Source organism: Pelmatolapia mariae, unplaced genomic scaffold (assembly GCF_036321145.2).
Source record: "Pelmatolapia mariae isolate MD_Pm_ZW unplaced genomic scaffold, Pm_UMD_F_2 NODE_ptg000785l+_length_27064_cov_1, whole genome shotgun sequence".
Classification (NCBI taxonomy): Eukaryota; Metazoa; Chordata; class Actinopteri; order Cichliformes; family Cichlidae; genus Pelmatolapia; species Pelmatolapia mariae.
In genome coordinates this window covers 7,972-27,064 of record NW_027052462.1, presented here as the reverse complement: position 1 = coordinate 27,064, position 19,093 = coordinate 7,972, and the positions used below count along the sequence as shown (strand labels likewise).

The 19,093-nt window shown below is 42.9% G+C and overlaps 1 protein-coding gene across 1 annotated transcript; it reads right to left on the bottom strand.

The window, feature by feature from the left end:
- Positions 1–209: 209 nt before the first annotated feature.
- LOC134623620 (voltage-gated potassium channel subunit beta-3-like) lies at positions 210–18,835 on the bottom strand (the record flags this gene model as incomplete). The annotated part of the gene is made up of 14 exons (XM_063468662.1): positions 18,716–18,835; positions 17,402–17,708; positions 9,391–9,434; positions 9,267–9,304; positions 8,505–8,584; positions 8,036–8,080; positions 6,675–6,719; positions 5,124–5,167; positions 3,001–3,087; positions 2,639–2,724; positions 2,328–2,448; positions 602–696; positions 380–500; positions 210–298 (listed from the first exon to the last, which is right to left on the bottom strand). Coding segments are annotated over exons 2-14 (1,194 nt in total), but the record flags the coding sequence as incomplete, so codon positions are not given.
- Positions 18,836–19,093: the final 258 nt, after the last annotated feature.

Below are 19,093 nucleotides of genomic sequence, written 5' to 3'. Positions count from 1 at the left end.
CGTCATAATAAATATACATATATATATATATGTGTATATATATATATATATATATATATATATATATATATATATATATATATATATATATATATAACTTTAAGTATATATATCTATATATATTTATGAAGATCTCAGAAACATTCCAGGAGCTGTAAAGTGTATGGAATGATGTGACTCAGGGTTAAGGTTCAGTGCTATGTTGTTACCCTGACAGAGCCGAGGTTCTCAAGCAGCTGTTCTGTGTTGGAGACGCCGAGAAGCACCGAGCTGACGCCTTCACTGCGGAGACACCAGGCTGGCAAACACACAGAGACATCAGGGGTTAATATCACACACACACACACACACACACACACTTGTGGTGCTGCAAGATTACCAATTGCCAGCTGAGCAGCCGTGCAGTTCAGCCTGTCAGCCAGCAGGTGGAGCTCTTTGATTTTGCTGAGCTGCTTCTTCCCCTCATCACTGCAGAGGCGCTCCTTCAGCCAAGCGTAGCCCTGCACACACACACACACACACAAGTATTGATCAGCAGGGTAACAGATGGCCTCATTGTGCTGCTCCGAGCTCAGATTGATGGTGTTTGTGCTGCTTGTACCTTCATGGCGGCTCTGGAGCTCTCAGGGACGCCCTCGTTGTATTTGCCCGTCAGTAGGCCGCAGGCTAACGGGGACCAGGTCATGGCTCCGACACCTGACAGACACACGGACCTCATGTTGGAGCACTTATGTTAAACAGGTCTAAATTTAGAGGCGGACCTGAACAGCTGCTGTCCCCACAGACCTCGGCTGGGTCTCAGCATCCAGTTAAAGACACAGAGCAATATTTCATCATCGCACCAGCCTGAGAACTGTGACAGCTACTGACACAAAAACAGACACACAACCACTGATCACACAGCTGTACTCTGTCAAAGTGACCTGTGAGCAACAGTAAACATTCCCACACAACCAACAGCTCCCAGAGCTCCCACTACAGTGTTTAACACAGTTCAGCCCTTCTACCTGCCCAATGAGATTAAAGAGATGAGATGAGAGGTTCATGGTCAATGTGTGACCAGGACTGCAGCTAAAGAGGTGGCCAGGGGTGGTTCCGGCCCCTCTGAGTTTTGACTGTCACCCCCTCAAAAAAACGTCCTGTCATATAAATGTAACCACGGCTGGAAGTTAGAGCAAGCTGAACGAGGTAAAAGCAGCCAGACAGACGAGTCTCGAGCTGACAGCTTTCACCAGGGCGATGTTTTGAAATTGGCTGTAAAACCACTGTCATCATTCACTTGTCAGCTCATGATCTATTGAGCATGCTCCGTAATCCTCCTTCCTGATTCTAATGAAACCAAATCATTTTTTATATTTTTATTTGGTAAGGCCTGAAAATTGCGACTGAGACCAGAAACACATCAGGGACAAGTTTACAGAGCCCCCTGCTGGTCATAAAGAGGAATGCATATTTAATGCACTCCAGCACTGACTCGTGTTTCAGACCTGCACACTGCAGCTGTCTGCGGTTAAAAAACAAGGCTGTGCTCATCGGTCTGTTAGCTACACTCATCCAAACTACGTGTTTATCTCTAACCTCTAAAATCAGCTGACTTGAAATGCAGAGAAACCTTCACTTTGTACACACAGAGAATAAATATGGGAAATCACATTCATGTGCTCATAAATAAAGCATGAACGTGAACTTTGAAGTTGAATGTGATGTTTCCTGATATATTGTCCAGCAGCAGTGTAGCAGCTCTGTTATCTCCCGTAGCCCTGGTACTCCTCAGGGTTCAGCTGAATCTCAGCTGTGTCTCCATGAAGCCGTTAAAGCTGTCTCAGGATTTAGAGGCTGCTGTCTGCTGTTCAGAGGGTTGATGGTTCGAGTCCAGCTCCCCCAGTCTGCTGAACCTCAGACTGCTCCTGGTTTACTTTGATGATGCAGGAGGTGGTTTATAAGGCAGAACAGAAACGTCCTGTAACTGTGCTGTGTGTGATCATCACAGTTCTGTGTTCAGCTTTCTATAAGGAAACCTCAGTGCTGCCGTCATCAAAAATGCAATTACAGTTATCTTCAGCTAAAGTTCTAAATGTAACTGTGTCAAAAACACAGAAAATATGAGGAAAACCTGAAATCTGGTGACATTAAAACTTTTTGTTGAGCTGCTGAATTTTTACATTTTCAGATTAACAGCATTCAGACACTGATGATGGGAAACGTTTTAAAGACTGAGACAGCGTTTGTGTGTGTGTGTGTGTGTGTGTGTGTGTGTGTGTGTATGTGTGTGTGTGTGTGTGTGTGTGTGTGTGTGTGTGCGCGTGTGTGTGTGTGTGTGTGTGTACCGATCTTGTGGTAGAGCTCGGGCAGGTGCAGCTCTACTTTGTCTCTCTGGAAGTAGTGATACTCAGCCTGCTCGCATACCGGAGGGATCAGGTTAAACTGCCTCGCGATGGAGTACGCCTCCTGGCGGACACACAGGTGTTCCATTAATGGATCTTTCGTGAGATAAAAGCTTGTCCATATCTATATTTATGTATTTTAATTGACAGTATCATTAACATAAATGTCTGAAAATGTCTAAGCTGTGTAATGAAACTAGCTCAGAGTAAAGCTGTGGAGCTCATGAAGGTCTCACAGCTGTGAGTTGAGTTACCATTATCTCCACCACGTTCCAGCGGGACGTCCCCCAGTACATGGCCATGCCCTGCTCGATGACGAAGGTCATGGCTCGAACGATCTCTGCAACAAACAGAAACCAGTGAGTCACAGCTTCACACAGACTGAGGACCTCTGCACCACCACAGGACCACAGAGCTCTGTGCACCTCCTGCTCCAAGTTTCATTAACTAAACTTGATGAACAGTAGCTTCAGTCTTGTTTCTTGCTCCTATGTTTCTGAGAAACCAAAATGTCTCTAACTTCAGATTTACTGAAACTTTAAACACTGTTTTATTTTGTCTCCATGTGAAGCTACTTTGTGCACGTGTTTGTGCGGATGTGCTTGTGCACGCTGACCCTCCATCGGCGCGTTCACGTCTGTTCTGTTGGCAAAAACGATGTCCACATAGTCCAGCTGTAACCTGGAGAGTGAGCCACGCAGACCTGCAACACACACACACACACACACACACACACACAGATGGTCGTTCTCAGCATGCCGCCATAATTCAATCAAATAATAAAAGCAGTTTTATTTCCAGCCTGAAGGACACAAAGTGCAGCTGTCACTCAGCCCTGCAGCATCTGTGAGTTTCACCCTCCCGGGCCTCCATACAGCTCACACTGAATCATTTTCTCTCCTGCAGACACCGAATCTCGTGTTTCTGATCAGCGCTGCACACGAAAGTGATCAGATGCTCTGTTGGTGTAAAAGCTGGAGGTGCGTGGGAAACATGGTGGGCGCCTCCTCCACCTGCACCGTCAGCAGAGATGCTGTGAGCGTGTGCATCTCTGACAGCTCCACGGAAACCTGCGTCTGCTCTTTCTGTTGTTTCTGCTGTTGTTTTTGTGGCGTGATGACTGTTTCTGGTGTGAGCTGACGGCAGGAATTATCTCAGACGACCTCGTGAAGGACACTCTGAGGACTCGGAGGGTTTGAGTGACGCTCACCAGCAGCGCAGCGAAGGCTCAACGTCCTGGATTACTGCTACTTTATCCAGACTTTAAAGATCAGCACAGGCAGATTCTGCTGCTGGCACATCTGTGAGAAGTGATTCTAACACAGCCAGTGTAGTCCAACATGAAGGACCGGACCCTTTGAAGGTCCAGCATTTTGTCTTTGGGGTCTGACACTGTAACGTTTAACCAATCAGGAGGTCTGTGCCATCAAAGAAAACTCAAAATGCTGCAGAAAGCAGACGTATCAATCAGCTGTGGTGTTACATCATCACCAACGTGCCAGCTAAGCAGCGTTCTCATTACTGTAACACTCAGAATGTTTGTGCGCTCAAAAATCCTCAAAGTGCTGCAGAAAACAGACGAGCTGCACTTTCTGCTCATACAGGAACGATTGTGATGAAGCTGCTGTGAAGCTGCTCCCTTACAGACAGTCGCAGCACGCGTGTGACTCACTCCTGGTTTGTGTCCTCCTGGGATCAAACCTGCAATCCTCTGATTGTGAGGTGAATGATTAAACCATGAAAACATGAAGCCTGTGAATACTTCTTTCACCAAAGGCTTGTGTATACCAGCTGTTTTACAGGTGTAACATTTTAACAGAGGGGCCCCTGGAGAAAGCTCCACCTCCTTTCTGCAGCCACTGTAGCTCCGCCCACAAATATACCAAATGTTGTGTGAAGGTTGAGGATGTTTGTGTCCTTTAGAAAACCTCCAGGGAACGTTAGGACTTCCTGTTTTTACAGGACGAATCATAAAAACAGAGCTGCTGCTGGTTTAGCCTGACGCCTGGATCAGGCTTTACATCAGCGACACGAGTGTAAACGATGCATTTACTGTCCTGCTGCTTCAGCAGATGAATAAATAACTGGAGGTTTCCACGAGGAGGCATCAGGCCGTGAGTGTCTGTGAGCAGCTGCTGCAGAGACGTTCATCAAAGATGAGAGTTTGTCAGCATCACGGCGACTTCCTGCCACGCTCTCAGGGGTAAATTTAGCATTTAGCATTTCAGAGAGTGATTTAAGTGAACTGAGCTGTTAGCAGCTTTCAGCGGGACGGATGATTGATGCTGCTCTGTGTGTGTGTGTGTGTGTGTGTGTGTGTAGGTGTGTGTGTGTGTGTGTGTGTGTGTGTGTGTGTGTGTGTGTGTGTGTGTGTGTGTGTGTGAATGTGTGTAACTCCTAATCCTGTCTCAGTGTGACTGAGCCTCTTAAAGCCTCGACGACCTCCAGCAGCTGACAGAGGACACTGACTGACCACTGACAATAATTAGTCTCTGACTTTTCACTGCTCGTCCTCGCTTGCGACTCTGAGCTGCAGAGTATCCGAGTAAATGTACTCGAGTACATTTACTCGAGTGTTAGTGCTCTTGCTGTTTTTCAGCAGCGCTATGCTTGTGTGACAGATGCTCCTCCACACCATTCAGAGCTGTGTATGAACTATGTGCAGAGGATTCTGGGTAATGTAGGAGAAGTGTGCAAACGGTGTGGAGGATATTTACAATGTGTTTGAAGGGGATTTACCTTCAATGATGTGTTTCCGTGACAACCCTCGCTCCGTCTCTGCCCTGTAAACAACCAAACAGTGATGTCACAGTGATGACCTCACAGAAGAACCACTTTCCTGAAACATTAAACACGCCACAGTCACGTGACTTTAACAGCACACTGAGCGTTCTGTAATCTCATTTAGTCGACACAGTTTCTGTCCACAGTGCAGAGAGGACACTGTTACTGTAACTAATCTCTTCTTCTCTGTTCAGCTGCTCCTTTAGGGGGAGCTACAGCAGACCGTCTGCCTCCACCTCCTCCGACCTCAGTGTCCTCTGTTACACCGACCTTCTGCAAGTCCTCCATGAAGCTCCTCTTGGCCGCAGCAGGTCTCACCTCCATCTTTAAATCGTTAATTCTTTCACTCTTGCTGCTTCCTTCTGTCACACACCAGTGGATGGAGACGAGCTCTGACACTCGTCTCCACCTACTCCACCCTGTCGTGTCTCTCTTCTTCACCTTCTTCTTGCCCTGACCCCTGGTAGACTCCCCCACCTTCACTCCCCCTGTTCCTGCATGTTCACCCTCCACCCATCTCCCTCTCATTCACACACATGTATTCCTTGTGTGAATACCTCCACCTCTTCAGGCTCTGCTCCACCTGCTCCCTACTCTCACCAAAGATCTCAGTGTTGCCCACAGAGACTCCTGCCTGACCTCATCCATCAGTCTGTCCTCCACCACTAGAGAAAAGAGTTCAGAGCTGATTCCTGATATAATCCCGCCCCCGCCATGACCTAAACCAATCATATAGCATGAAGTCCATCTTTCATATACAGTCTGTTGTCAGTGGTCATGAACAGTAAGCTAAATCTTTGTTTCCTGTGTCGTTGTAGTTTCAGCTGTTCCAGTTTTCAGTGTTTCCGACCGAGTCTTTGTGCTAGGGAATAATTATATTTCACCAGTGTTGGGGAGTAACGGAATACATGTACCGCCGTTACGCATTTAAAATACAAAATATGAGTAACTGTATTCCGTTACAGTTACCGTTTAAAAAGGTGGTATTCAGAATACAGTTACTTTGTTGAAATAAATGGATTACACGGCGGTATTTCCCTGTTTCATATTGTGGCGGGTCAGGACTGTTTGGGTTTTGTTTGACAGCTACGTTCTGTTGTTCCAGGCGGCAGCGTTACGGTTGCCATGGTTACAGGGCAACGCGCTCTCTCTGCGAAATCACACAGCAATAGTACATTCATGTAGTTGTAAAAAGCATGATAATATATTAAGTAATCCAAAGTATTCGGAATACGTTACTCTCATTGAGTAATGTAACGGAATACGTTACAAAATATATTTTGGGGCATGTATTCAGTAATCTGTAGTGGAATACATTTTAAAAGTAACCTTCCCAACACTGTATTTCACTGATGGGCGTGGCTCTGATCTATGGTGCAGATCTATCTATGTGTCTGATACACACATTCACACAGCTTCAGTCTGATGTATCTGTATCTGCAGTCAGAGCTGATCTGAGAACAGTGCAGGCACTCATGATTATAGTCATATGAAAGCATCACTCACTGTCCGCCCCAGTAGAGCTTAGTGGTCACCACATAACTGGACCTCCTGGAGGAGACACACACAAGTTATTTCAGTGGTATTGCTGTTGCACCGCCATCAGTCAGTGTGAGAGATGGAGCGCGGTTGGAGGGAGGGGAGGAAATGATGGAGATTAAAATGAGGTGGAGGAGACGGATGGAGGGAAAATCTGCTGAGTCACACATCAACACGTCTTCAAGACAAAACACACATTATTATTCTGGGAGTTTGGTCCAACACACACACACTGATGACACAGGCGTCTGTGTGTGTGTGTGTGTGTGTGTGTGTGTGTGTGTGTGTGTGTTAATGTGAGTCATGCTGAACTTTTGTGTTTACATTAGCTGGACGCTGGTTTTTATGCCAACATGTAATAAGGTTACTGTAGCAGCTGCTCTGTGCTTCACTGCGTCAGACACAGTGTTTAAATCATTAACCCAATGTTATAAAATATCATATTTATGTCTTCTACTATTTTTCACTTATTTATGTTCCAGCACTAAACTGCTCTCAGTATACCTTAAAAGCATGTTTATATACAATATGACATCATAATATAGTCAGTTATCTCACTTCTCTCATTTTTGCTGTTAAGATACTTTAGTGTTAGAAAATCACTTTTAAAAATTCAATATAAATTCAAATTTTTAAATAGAATAAAGATTAAAATTAAGCATAAGCTAATTTCAAACTAAAGAGACACTAAAAAGATCCCTGAAATTAGTATAGACTTAAAATCTTGTTTTACATCAATACAGTTATTTTTAAAAATGTAATAAAGCACAGAAACGAAAAATATCCCAAAAATATGTTGATAAAATTACAATTCAAAGTAAATATTATTTAATTAACATTTTTAATCATTCTTATTGTAAAAAATTATGTTAATCATATTTTTTTAAATAATGAAGAAAGAAAAAAATGTTTAAATAATGAGATAAAATGCAAAATAACATCATTCCCGTTAATTACACATTCTTTCCAAACCTACAAAAAATAAATAAATCTAACAAATTGTAATAAATTTAAATACAAATTTATATCCCAGAAAAATGATGAAGAGAATACACAATAAAATAAATCAAATCAAATTAAAATATTTAAGAGACACTAAAAAAACAGGACTAAACAGAAAATAAAGGATTAAACCAGCATCTACATAAACACAGATTTATTTCTTTAGGTAAAATATTAATTCACCAGTTTTAAAGCCAGAATCTCTCAATCCCAAACATTATTGATATAAAAGTAACTGAAATTATTTCAGAAACTGGTCATATTTCCTGTTTACATCCTGTTTTTCTAGCTGGATCTCACAGGCTAACAGTGACCAGCTGGTTTACCTCCATCCTTTCTTCTTCAGGATGTTTCCCAGAGTCGTCTCCGCCCTGAAACACAAACTCACACAATCAAAGATTTACATCCAGATTTCAGACAATTTTATAAATGTCAGACATTTAAACTTTAAAATTATTTAAGATAATTCATCTTTTGTGTATAAGCTGAATCACTCCATCAAAGAAACTGTTATGAGAGAAGAACTTGGAGGGTTTATTATAAATAGAATCAGAGGTGGGGATGCTGTTCAGAGTGTACATGTATGTTTCATGTCTTTGAGAGCAGAGACAGAGTGGGTTTTTTTGTTTTTTAACGTGCACTCTGCGGCGCCCCCCGGTGACCTCCTCTGTGTCCATGCTGCCGCCCTATAGCGGTCTATACATCCTTTCTTATGGACTAATTGAGGCTGCAGTGCACTGAGGTGGACGGGAACCAGCTGAGATCAGACGAGCAGACAGACAGTCGGTACTGTACCTCCCCGAGGCGTAAACCTCCGCTGTGTCGAACAAATTCACTCCGCTGTCGTACGCCACCGTCATCACACTCTCTGCCATCTACACACACACACACACACACACACACACACACACACACACGCATTAATGCAAGCACAGATCTCCAGAAGTGGTTATGTAATATGTGTTCATGCATTTAGCACACACACACACATTCCTACATTACTACCAGTGGACCGTCTGTCTGCACTGACCAAGTGAGGACCTCGTTTCTTTGGAAATAAAACTGAAATCTATTTTTTAATGTAATTTCAAACTAAAATGAAACCTGACAAACAGCTTTTTGATTTTTCCTTCAAAACTTTCCAAGCAGGAACTTTGATTTCCTGTCTCCGGAGCCTCAGTCGCCTTCAGTGGAGCCAAAAATGGACATGAAAGGATGTGAAGCAGTTGTTGAAGATGTTCTTATAAAAGTGTAGCTGCTTTAACTATATTATTTTTAACATTTAAACATGCTGACGTGACTCAAAATTCCCAAAATAATCACAGATGCTTCACCATTGAATAAATTAATTGTTGCATATAATACACCTCTGACTAAGTTTCATAATAGATATATGAAGACTATAGGTGAGGTTTAAATGACAGAAAAAGGGTCAAACCAAGAAGAGCCATTTTAAATGTATATACTGACTTCAAATAAATTCACTAGACATCCCTGTGAGTGGCAGTAGCTAGGTCCACATTTGTGTAGGTAAACAAACACACCAACACTTCGTACCTCGTCAGAGATCTGAGAGCCAAATGTCACCCATGTTCCTGTGAAGACAGAAAAAAGCAGCACTGACTGTGTGTGCTGGATATATGGAAATGTGCTTACAGTGAGTGTCTGCTGCAGCTCTCACCCAGTCCTAAGCAGGACACTCTCAGCCCAGATTTCCCAAGATTCCTGCAAAACAACCAAATCAGCAGGTCCAGTGATGGATCATTACACCAGCAGGAAGTCAGACTAACCCTCCTGTTACATTAATAAATACATTCATTTATTTATGCATCATTTAAAGGCACAATTAGAAAATCATTCACAGACTTTAAATGCTGTTTTATAGATTTGTTTTTGAATTACATGGATCTGTTTTCCACACCTCTACGTTATTGTAGTTTGTCTCCAGATTCATATTACACAGTCCTGATTCAGTTTTTGCTGAATGACACGGTGTAATATGTCATGTGTTCATCTCTGGCTCTATTTAAGTCAGAGTGTTTTTTTATGTCCTTATACGTAAACCTTTAGAACTAAAAAGGTTTACTTTCTTTTATACTTCACTGCACTGATCAGTCTTCATGGTTCCAGTTTGATTGATGGTTCGATCAAGTTTAGTGCTTATTTTTATTGGTTCGACAGTCGATTTGTTCTTATTGCTGCTGCTGTTGTTCTTCATTGACTTTCACATCCCGTGGACTCAAATTCCACTTTCTTGGTCTTCAGTTTGTGGCAGCGGTTCTTGTTTGCTCTGCAGCCTCAATGAGCTCAGCACAGAGACACTTGAACCAGAAATCCACCTTAGCAGGAACAAAGACTTCTATCATCACCTGTAAGATAGCGGAGCTGGGATGACCACAGGGTGAGTCTCTGAGGATCACCACAGCAGCGACCTCATAGGCCTACTGGCAGGGAAACATGAGATGGCTGGTAACTGCTTATTAATATTCAAAATACGTTCATGGAGACTCTTCAGTATTAATTCTTTTTTTTTAATCAGCCTATTTTACAAACACTCTTTAAATGACCGTAACTCAGTTAGCATTCGTGCCAGAGAGATTTAAATGGTTTCAGAAAGAAGAAAAGACGAGCTTTACCGGTATATTTGATGTAGAGCATGAAGCCTTCTGAAGGTACTGCCATCTGAGTACAGGCAGAAAAATATGCTCTGTCTACAGTTTCCTGTGTGCGCTTCACTTTAACGTAACTCCTCATAACCATTTTGGGCTAGAATAAGTTGAGCTCCCAGTCAGAAATAGAGTCTGGAAAGTCCCATCAACTTGCATTTCCAACTAAGAAAGTCAGAACAGCTCCAAGTTAACAGTCCAAGATGGTGGCACTAAAGGTAAACATTACCAAAACTTTAAGGTGTACTTCTACCGCTACATACCTGTGACTCACTAAATAAGCAGAGCACTGATCGGACTTTATCTAGGAATGTTCTGCACTTTTTAAGTGCAAAACAAATAAGTATTATCATGTATTGCTGGTGATACCTAAAAAGTCCCGTGTTTCCTCGCTTTACCTGGAACACACTAACTCAGGTTTCACGTCATTCCCAAGTTCAAACATCCGATGTATTTAAGTCCACCCAGTCTCTATGATCATTAAAGGGTTAAATGGACTGCATCATTGTCCTGGACAGAGAAAGGGGCTAGTTTCAGCTGGATACAGCTGGGAACAGTCGGGAACAGTTGGGAACAGCAGGTACGGCAGCAGGTAGCTCCACATGTTTGATTAGGCAGTTTTATCCCGAATCCAACCCCAAAAGGGATTTACGTCTTTCGAGATCTTTCACTTGCTGAGTGAATGTGTTAACCACTACATCATTAAATACCAACATTAGCTTTGTGTGGAGACGGTCAGCATTATAGCTTTATCGATGATTTGACCATGTTAGTGGCTAATTCAGGGGTCCCCAATCCCAGTCCACGAGGGCCAGTGTCCCTGTCAGGTTTTAGATCTCACCCTGGGTCAACACACCTGAATCACATGATTAGACAGTTGAGACGATAATTTATCCATTTAAATCAGCTGTGATGGATCAAGGACACATCTAAAACCTGCAGGAACACCGGCCCTCGTGGACTGGGATTGGGGACCCCTGGTCTAATTGATTTGTTGTTCCTGTCAGGCTGATACAGTGAAAGTTTGAGTCATTTTACTGCAAATATAAACCACACGCAGCATCAACAGTCTCCACACTGAGAGGATTTCATTGGTCATCACCTTGTTTATGTGCCGGGGGGCAATAAAGCACACTGAGGTCATTCAGGGCCAGACTGAGGTCTGCAGCGAGGCTAACGAGGACTGCTGCCGGTGCAGTTAGGGAGCACCAGCAGGAAGATTTAAAGTCATTGTTGGAGTCAGCAGCAGTGCATGATGGGAGCTGTGGTCATCAGTCAGGATGGTTTAAAGCTTTATGTGAAACCAATCAACTTATCGCACAGTGTGATTACAGCAGGGCCTTTAATTTAAGCAAACGCGCTGTACATTCATCAAGATAAATGTGAGGTCAGAGGTCACAGAGCTGAGGCTGATTAACGCTGTGCAGATGGTACAGAACATACATGAAGGAGGGAGCGCATGTTTCATGTCAGGATAAAAAATACCACAAACAGCAGCTTCAGACGGTGCTGCTAAAAATACCCCCAGCAGCAGCAGCAGCTGACCAATCAGCTGTGTTTTTACTGACGTTTACAGTTTTCACACATCAAACACAGCCAGACACAAACATTCAAACATCAGCCGGCCGCTTTAGAAACACCTCCACCTCCCCTCTGTTCAAGTCTGGCTCTGATGAAATGACCTTCAGTCTGAAAACCAGCGACACGCTTCAGTGATCGAACAGAAAGAGACTCAATTAAAGTCTGACACGTAAACTGACTCGAGTAATTCAAGTCTGCAATACTCATTCACATCCAAGACCAGGGCGCTTGTGTTCAAGATCAAACAAAGGCTCACATCCAAGTGGAATAAGTGCAAATCCATGACATTTACCTCTAAGTCTGAGCCAAGAAAACAACATTCACATAAAAGTTACCAAGTCTTACACCAGGTCATTGAACAGGACCTGCTCGTGTTGGCACAGAGGTTTCAACTATCGACATTCAAGTCAGAGTCGAGTCTGAAATCATCAATGATGACTCAAAATGAGTCCAAGCTGAAAACATATTCACGTCAGTGTCCAAGTTAAAGTTGTGATTAGGAATAAGTCTGAGCTGAAAACATCAAAATTCACATTAAAGTTCAAGTTAAATCCAGCAGTTTTTAAAAACTGTTCTTCAAGTATTTCATTGAGCTATTTTACAGGAATACAGCTTAAAGTTAACGACACAAGTCCAATCCAAGCAACAATAATTACAACCCAAGTCCTGATTAAAGTCAGCAGTTTAAAAAAAGCAGTCTGAGACCAAATTACTGGACAGAAGCTGTTTACAATGTGCACATCAGATAGATTACATTAAAGTCAGGTTGGATAGATAATAATGGATATATATATTAGAGTCCAAGTTTGTACCACCATCTTCATACAAGTCAGCAGACAGTAAGAGTTTATGATGCAGTTCAAAGGCATTATTTCCAAGTCTGGGTCAAGTCTAAAATCAATTACAGTCAAGTGAAATTATGCATGCAGTCCAAGCCCAAAACTAAAGCTTGATTTAGACTTCTGCAGGAAATCTATACTGTAACTTACAATCTAACTGGAAACCCCTTTTAACCCAGCGCTCTAACCTCACAAATCATCCAGTCATTACAGACTGCATCGAGTCTGCTTTTAGCCGCATTCTCGGAAGGTTCATGTCAGGAAGATTATGGAATCAGGATCAACAGGTAGAAAGACATGGACATTCCAAGTGATTGGTTTTAGTACCTGAGACCAAGCTATCAATGCTAATATGAGAATCATAGTCAGCAATATTCATGTCAAATAAGCAAAACAGACATCCAAAGTTTCATGTCCAAGCGCAAATCCCTGACAAAATCATTAGATGGGACACTTTTATGTCAGTGATCAAGTCCAGGTGTTACAGATTTATGTCCACGTCCACTTTATCCTTGGTTGAGTACAAGCTCAGATCTTCATATCTGAATCACATTCTTAAAGTCAGTGACAGTCATACAGACGTCTGAGGTACTCGTGAGTCTGTGCCCAGGTTGGTGTCAGCTCACTGCATGTGCTTCATGTTTATGGTGACTGATGTTAACACCTGAGTCCAGGTCGTCACAGTCCACGATGAATTCATCAATATTCAATCAGGATCAATTCTGAGCCTCGCTTTGAGGCTAAGTCATCAATATCTGAGAGACGAGTTGCCTACAGACGCACACTCGTATCAATATCTGGCTTCAGACCATTAATATTTAACCCGACTAATCAGTATTCAGACTGCATCCATGTCACCTGATCGGCTCTACCAAACGCATCAATCAGCAATATAGAATCAATACCAGGGAGGGGGCGGATCAATATCTCTGATCAGTTTGGTGTACTAGCTCGTTGTTGTTGGTCCTGACAGAACGATCCCGGGTACAAACACACGCGCGCGCACACACACACACACACACACACACACGAACACACACATGTATGAAACATGAACCTGAGTCACGCTCTGCACCTGTTGGGCCACATGACCACCTCTTTGTGTCACTCTCACTGCCTCACCTGTACTTCATGTTGCTATAACGCCCGAGGGCCTCCTTCATGTGGGCGTGGCCTAGCAGGGTGTTCCGCTCCGAAGGCTCGGCCCTGACCTTTACCTGGCAGATGGGGGCGCTGCTGGTGTTCGCCGCCGCTCTCCGCTCCTTCAGCTGGTGCTCGCTGGCCCCTCCACCGCCCCCACCTCCTCCCATGTTACATGCTATGGACACCTGCATCCTGATTGCCGCGGTAACAAACCTTATGATTATACAAAGAGTTCTAAAGTCTTAAAGCATGATGAGGAGACCGCCGCTGCCGCCAAGGATGCCAGTCGCTATGGTTACGATGGAAAGAATTCATGAGTGGGATGTCAAGTTTGAGTCCGCCCGCTGCGTTTGAGCCAATCAGCCAATCAAAGAGATGCAAACAACTTTCCTTCAGTGTGTCCGTCTGTCGGACACCACCGTCCCACAGCAGGAGCTCCAGGAGGAGCACAAGGAGGAGGAGGTGATGAAGAGTGTCCCAACAAAGGAGGAAGGAGAAGAAACAGAGACGAGGGAACGCGACACAGAGACGAACGCAGGAAGAAGAAGTGAGCGTCCGTCCGTCCTCTGGACTGTACCGCTGAGCGGGAGAGGGGGAGAGAGGGAGCCCCTCCCCCGCCTGTCATTATTCAGAGCTGGTTGGCTGCACACTGGGTGAGCAAGCATTCAACAAAGAAAGAGAGAGAGGGAGAGCGAGGACTGTCACTGTGCAGAGAGCACTGTGATAATTGTTACTGTCAGACAGCATCATGGGGAACATGCTGTTAATGTTAGCGAGCTGGAAGCAGCTGAAGGATCTCACCTACAGCCCCAGCACACCTGAGCCTCCTTCATCTGCATCACATTTAATGAGAAACATGCAGATTAATGCCTGCAAGAGGCAATCATGGCCTGCAAAGAAAAAGTATTAAAAATGTCTCCTCATACAGCAGCTATTAAACCCCGGAGACCGATTACTGAACAGCAGATACAGACGCAAGCAGGAAAAAGCAAAAAGACAACCGTGAAAAAACAAAAAATGACAGAAAAAAACAAACAATAATGGAACACATTTGACAAAAAAACAGCAAAAACAGAAACAAGAAGGAGAAAAACATGAAATAGGAATCAAATTGATGCAAGAAATGAAGAAAAATAACAACGACAACATGACCCCCCAATGAAAACAACCTTTACAAGGCAAAACTCATAAAGGGGACTAAAAAGCTAAATAATTCTAAAAACAACAAAAATTATTTAAATGTCTCAAAGACACAAACAGTTATATGGAGGGGACTTTTCCAGCTACACATGACCTCAAAGGGACATAAAGCTAACACAAGACAACCTGAGTGAAACAAAAATGATCAAACTACCAAAAAAAACTACCACAAATACAAAAAGTGACCACAAAAAAGAAAAACTTGTCAAATAAGAAATGTTACAGATTTTCAATGAAATTACAAGTCCATAAAAGACTACAAACGTCATGGCTGCTTGTTTGTGCTGTCACTGACAACAAAACAGCGCCACCTGTGGCCACAGGAAGAACTAGAGGGCAAAGATCCTGAAGCTGGGAGGACTAAAATAAAACTGAGAGAAGAAGAAGAAAACCCATGAACCCTTCTCCTATCCCTGACTGAAAGTTGATTTTTTTTACATTGTTTTAGTTTCTCAGGATGTTTCCTGCACATGACGAGATGATGAAGACCCTCCCCCACTCCTCTTCCTCCATGGGACACACTCATGTGCACTCATAAATGGGCTGCAGTAGTGCATTAGATGTGAGTGCAGACTCGGCAGGACGCCCGAGGCCAAAGGTTTGGTGTCACTAATGTGGATTACAAGAGTAGCTGCACACTTAGGCGCTGCCTCCATCTCTTCCTGCTCCATCACAAACACTTCACCACAGAAACGTGGCTCCACGAACCTCCGAGCGATCAGGAAGTATCATCATCAAACCTTCATCTTTGTCTGCAGGCTCCTCTCAGCAGAGACAGGACGCCCGTCACATACACGCTAACGTTTAATAAGGAAAGGTTTCTGCCTGCATTCTGTCTGTTCGTCTGTCTATCTGTTTGTTTGTGTTTTAATAGTCGTTTTTGCCTGAATTTATTGAGTATTAATAGTAAACCAAGTATCTTCTGTTCTGCCATTATCACTCCTATGCAAAATTAGAATTATTAGTATAATTATTATTATTATTATTAGTAGTAGTAGTAAATACATTTTACTGTTTATTTTGAAAAGGCGTGTTTTTTTCTCAGTGTTTATTTGAAAATAGCACATTAATATATTTTTTTTAAAGCTGATAAATAATTTTAACTAATTCTTCATTCAGAAGTCCTATTTGAAATCTGTCCAATTTAAGTACTTAAGTCAGGTTTTATGATTATTATTATTTATTATTATTATCATTATTATTATTCACGCCATTTTTGTAAAATATTATTTGAATTTTATTGGATCTTTTTGAAAATAACATATCTCTGTTCCCATAATTTATATTTTTTAGATTATTAGGTTTAAGACACGTTTAGATATTTTTTCTTTTTTAGTACAGTGTGCATCCATAAAAAATACAATTCAAAACTTGCATTGGAAAAACGGACTTCTTTTTCTTCTGTTAGAAGTTTCATTGGAAATCTATCAGCTTAATGCTAAGTGGTCTGATGACTTTCAGTTATTAATAAAAATACATTGATGGAAAAATAAAACCCATTCAGAGCTTCCATTAAAGAAGAGTGTAGTTCTGATTTGATTTCTGGCCTCTACTGTTTATTATTATGTAAACATCTGTGTTGAGTGTAGAATTTAGCCAGTGGCACTAACTCTCCAGTGGAGACGTCCCAGTGGAAATCTGATGAAACACCGAGCTGATTTTGTTTTTTTAATGAGGTTTACATGGACGTCTGTCGCCTGTTTTCTCACTGAGGATCACTCTTTACTTAAACCCAATGCTCTAATTTTACAGAAGTCTGTCAGGCACAGACAGAACTGTGTTTGGTAATGTAGCATGACCTTGGTCTGGAGCACAAACATTGCATCTGTTCATCAACATATTGATCAGGTATTGGCTCGCGTGCTGCTGCCAGCTGCTCACATATTTACACTGTTTTAGTTTTGTATATGTTAACGTTAGCTGAAGTCAGGGATGATGCAGCCCTCACTCTGAACACACACACACACACATACACACACGAGCTGATGAATGACTGGAGCAGAAAGTCTTTAATAACAGAAACGTGACTCAGCAGCTCCAGGACCAATCAGAGTGAGCCAAGGAGGACACCACACACCAGTCTGACCAGTAACAGCTGCTCTCTCCAGTTTAACCAGTTCAGCTAAGTTCACATTAAAACCAGCTCATCACTGTGGCCCAGTAAAACCAGTTCAAACTGCATTGTGGCCCAAATTATATGTGTCAGTGTCACTGTGCCCTCTGGTGGTCACTCTGTGTTACTGCACCTGTCTTTTTATGTCACCTGTATTGCATGTCCCTCTGCTCCATGGTGATGTCACACTCCTTCAGGTAGATCTCGAGGCGTCGCCTCTCCATCAGCCTCCGGGCGGCCTCCAGGATCTGAGACGCCAGCACCGACTCTTCTTTCTCCTTCACATCCTTCTTCACTTCGGTTTTCTCTGGTTTTCCAGAATTCCCTCTGTTTACTTTGGGCTTCTTGCTGAAACCATAGAGCTCCTCCACTGACAACTTTCCAGCCTTTCCTGCTACGGCCGCTGAGGGTCCAGCGGCTCCTGTGGCTGACGCTCGACCCGCAAACATGGCTGACACTGAAACGATAAAACAGGCCTGAAGTCAGCAACGTAACCCGGGAACCCGTTAGCTGTGTGGTAGCCACAGTGACTGTCAGGATCCCACGGTCTTACCATTCTTCCAGCAAATGCGGTCTATCCAAGACACTGTGACAATCAGGGTACAGAAACTTCCAAAACAGAAAGCTAAACGTTCGAGTCTCTGATTTCTGTGCTGTGGCACATCATATCATACAGAAGCTTTTTCAGCAAACTTAAAATTATCATGCATGTAACTTCTTGACACATAACAATGCAGATGGGTCACACATTTGTAACAAAGGATAAGTACAGCAGCTTTCTAGTTCGAAAAATAATAAAATGAGACCTGTCTCAATAATGCCCTGCTTCGCTGTAACACAATTTACACATCTGAGCTCAAATGTAGCAGTTTAGACTTTCACAGTTTTCCCTGCTAATCCTGGCTGTTGTTTTAACACCAGCAGACAGTTTTTGTCTCCTACTCTAGGCTGTGGCTACCCCATAAATGACAGGTCACTGTCATGAGGTTACCACAAGCCAACAGATGGTGCTGCGATGGTTCTTGGATTCAGTTTGGGGTCCGGAGTCCCACAGGGCTCCATTCTTGGTCCTCTACAGTGTCATTTCTACATGTTTCTCCTTCATCAGCAAACACACGATCAATTAGCAGAACTGTGTAGATGATGCCAGCAGCAACTGCCTCAGGATTATAGCATCACTTCAGATGCTGGAATTATATTAATCTGTAATAGACTCCACATTAGCTGCAGTGCATATACTCACAAAACATGCTTACAGAACTTAGACAGATTATTTTTATACTCATGTCTGCCTCAAACTGTAGCTAATCTGACCCTTACGGTTAGATACACATTCTGTTTTATAAAACAGTTTTGTTGATCCTCGTCTACTTTTAACAGTCAGTTTAATCCTAAATTGTGCTCTACACACAAACTTCACCTTTAATGATAAAAAACTAGTTTTACAGCATGTGCATGTCGTACCTGTTTGTCTGATTCCTGTCGCCCACAGCGTCCGTCCACCTTCATCTGTCTGTCTGTGTCTCTGCTGCTGCTCTCATATTAATCCTGTTGGCCTGATCCCACCAATCACAGAGCAGATATCATGTCTGTCTGATTCAAAAAAACAAAATACCAAACTCTGAGTACAGATGTTAAACATGGCGTCCTGCCCATGAACCTCATTTATCTAGCTCTAATCTCATACACACACACTCACACACACACAAACACACACACTTATGTCTTTTTAAAGAGAGAGAGGACAGTGGTAGAGCAAGGTAGACCTGAACCTGTCCTGGTTCAGGCAAGGCCCTGAATGCACCACACAGCAGTGGATTAAACCTATTTGTGTTCCTGCGT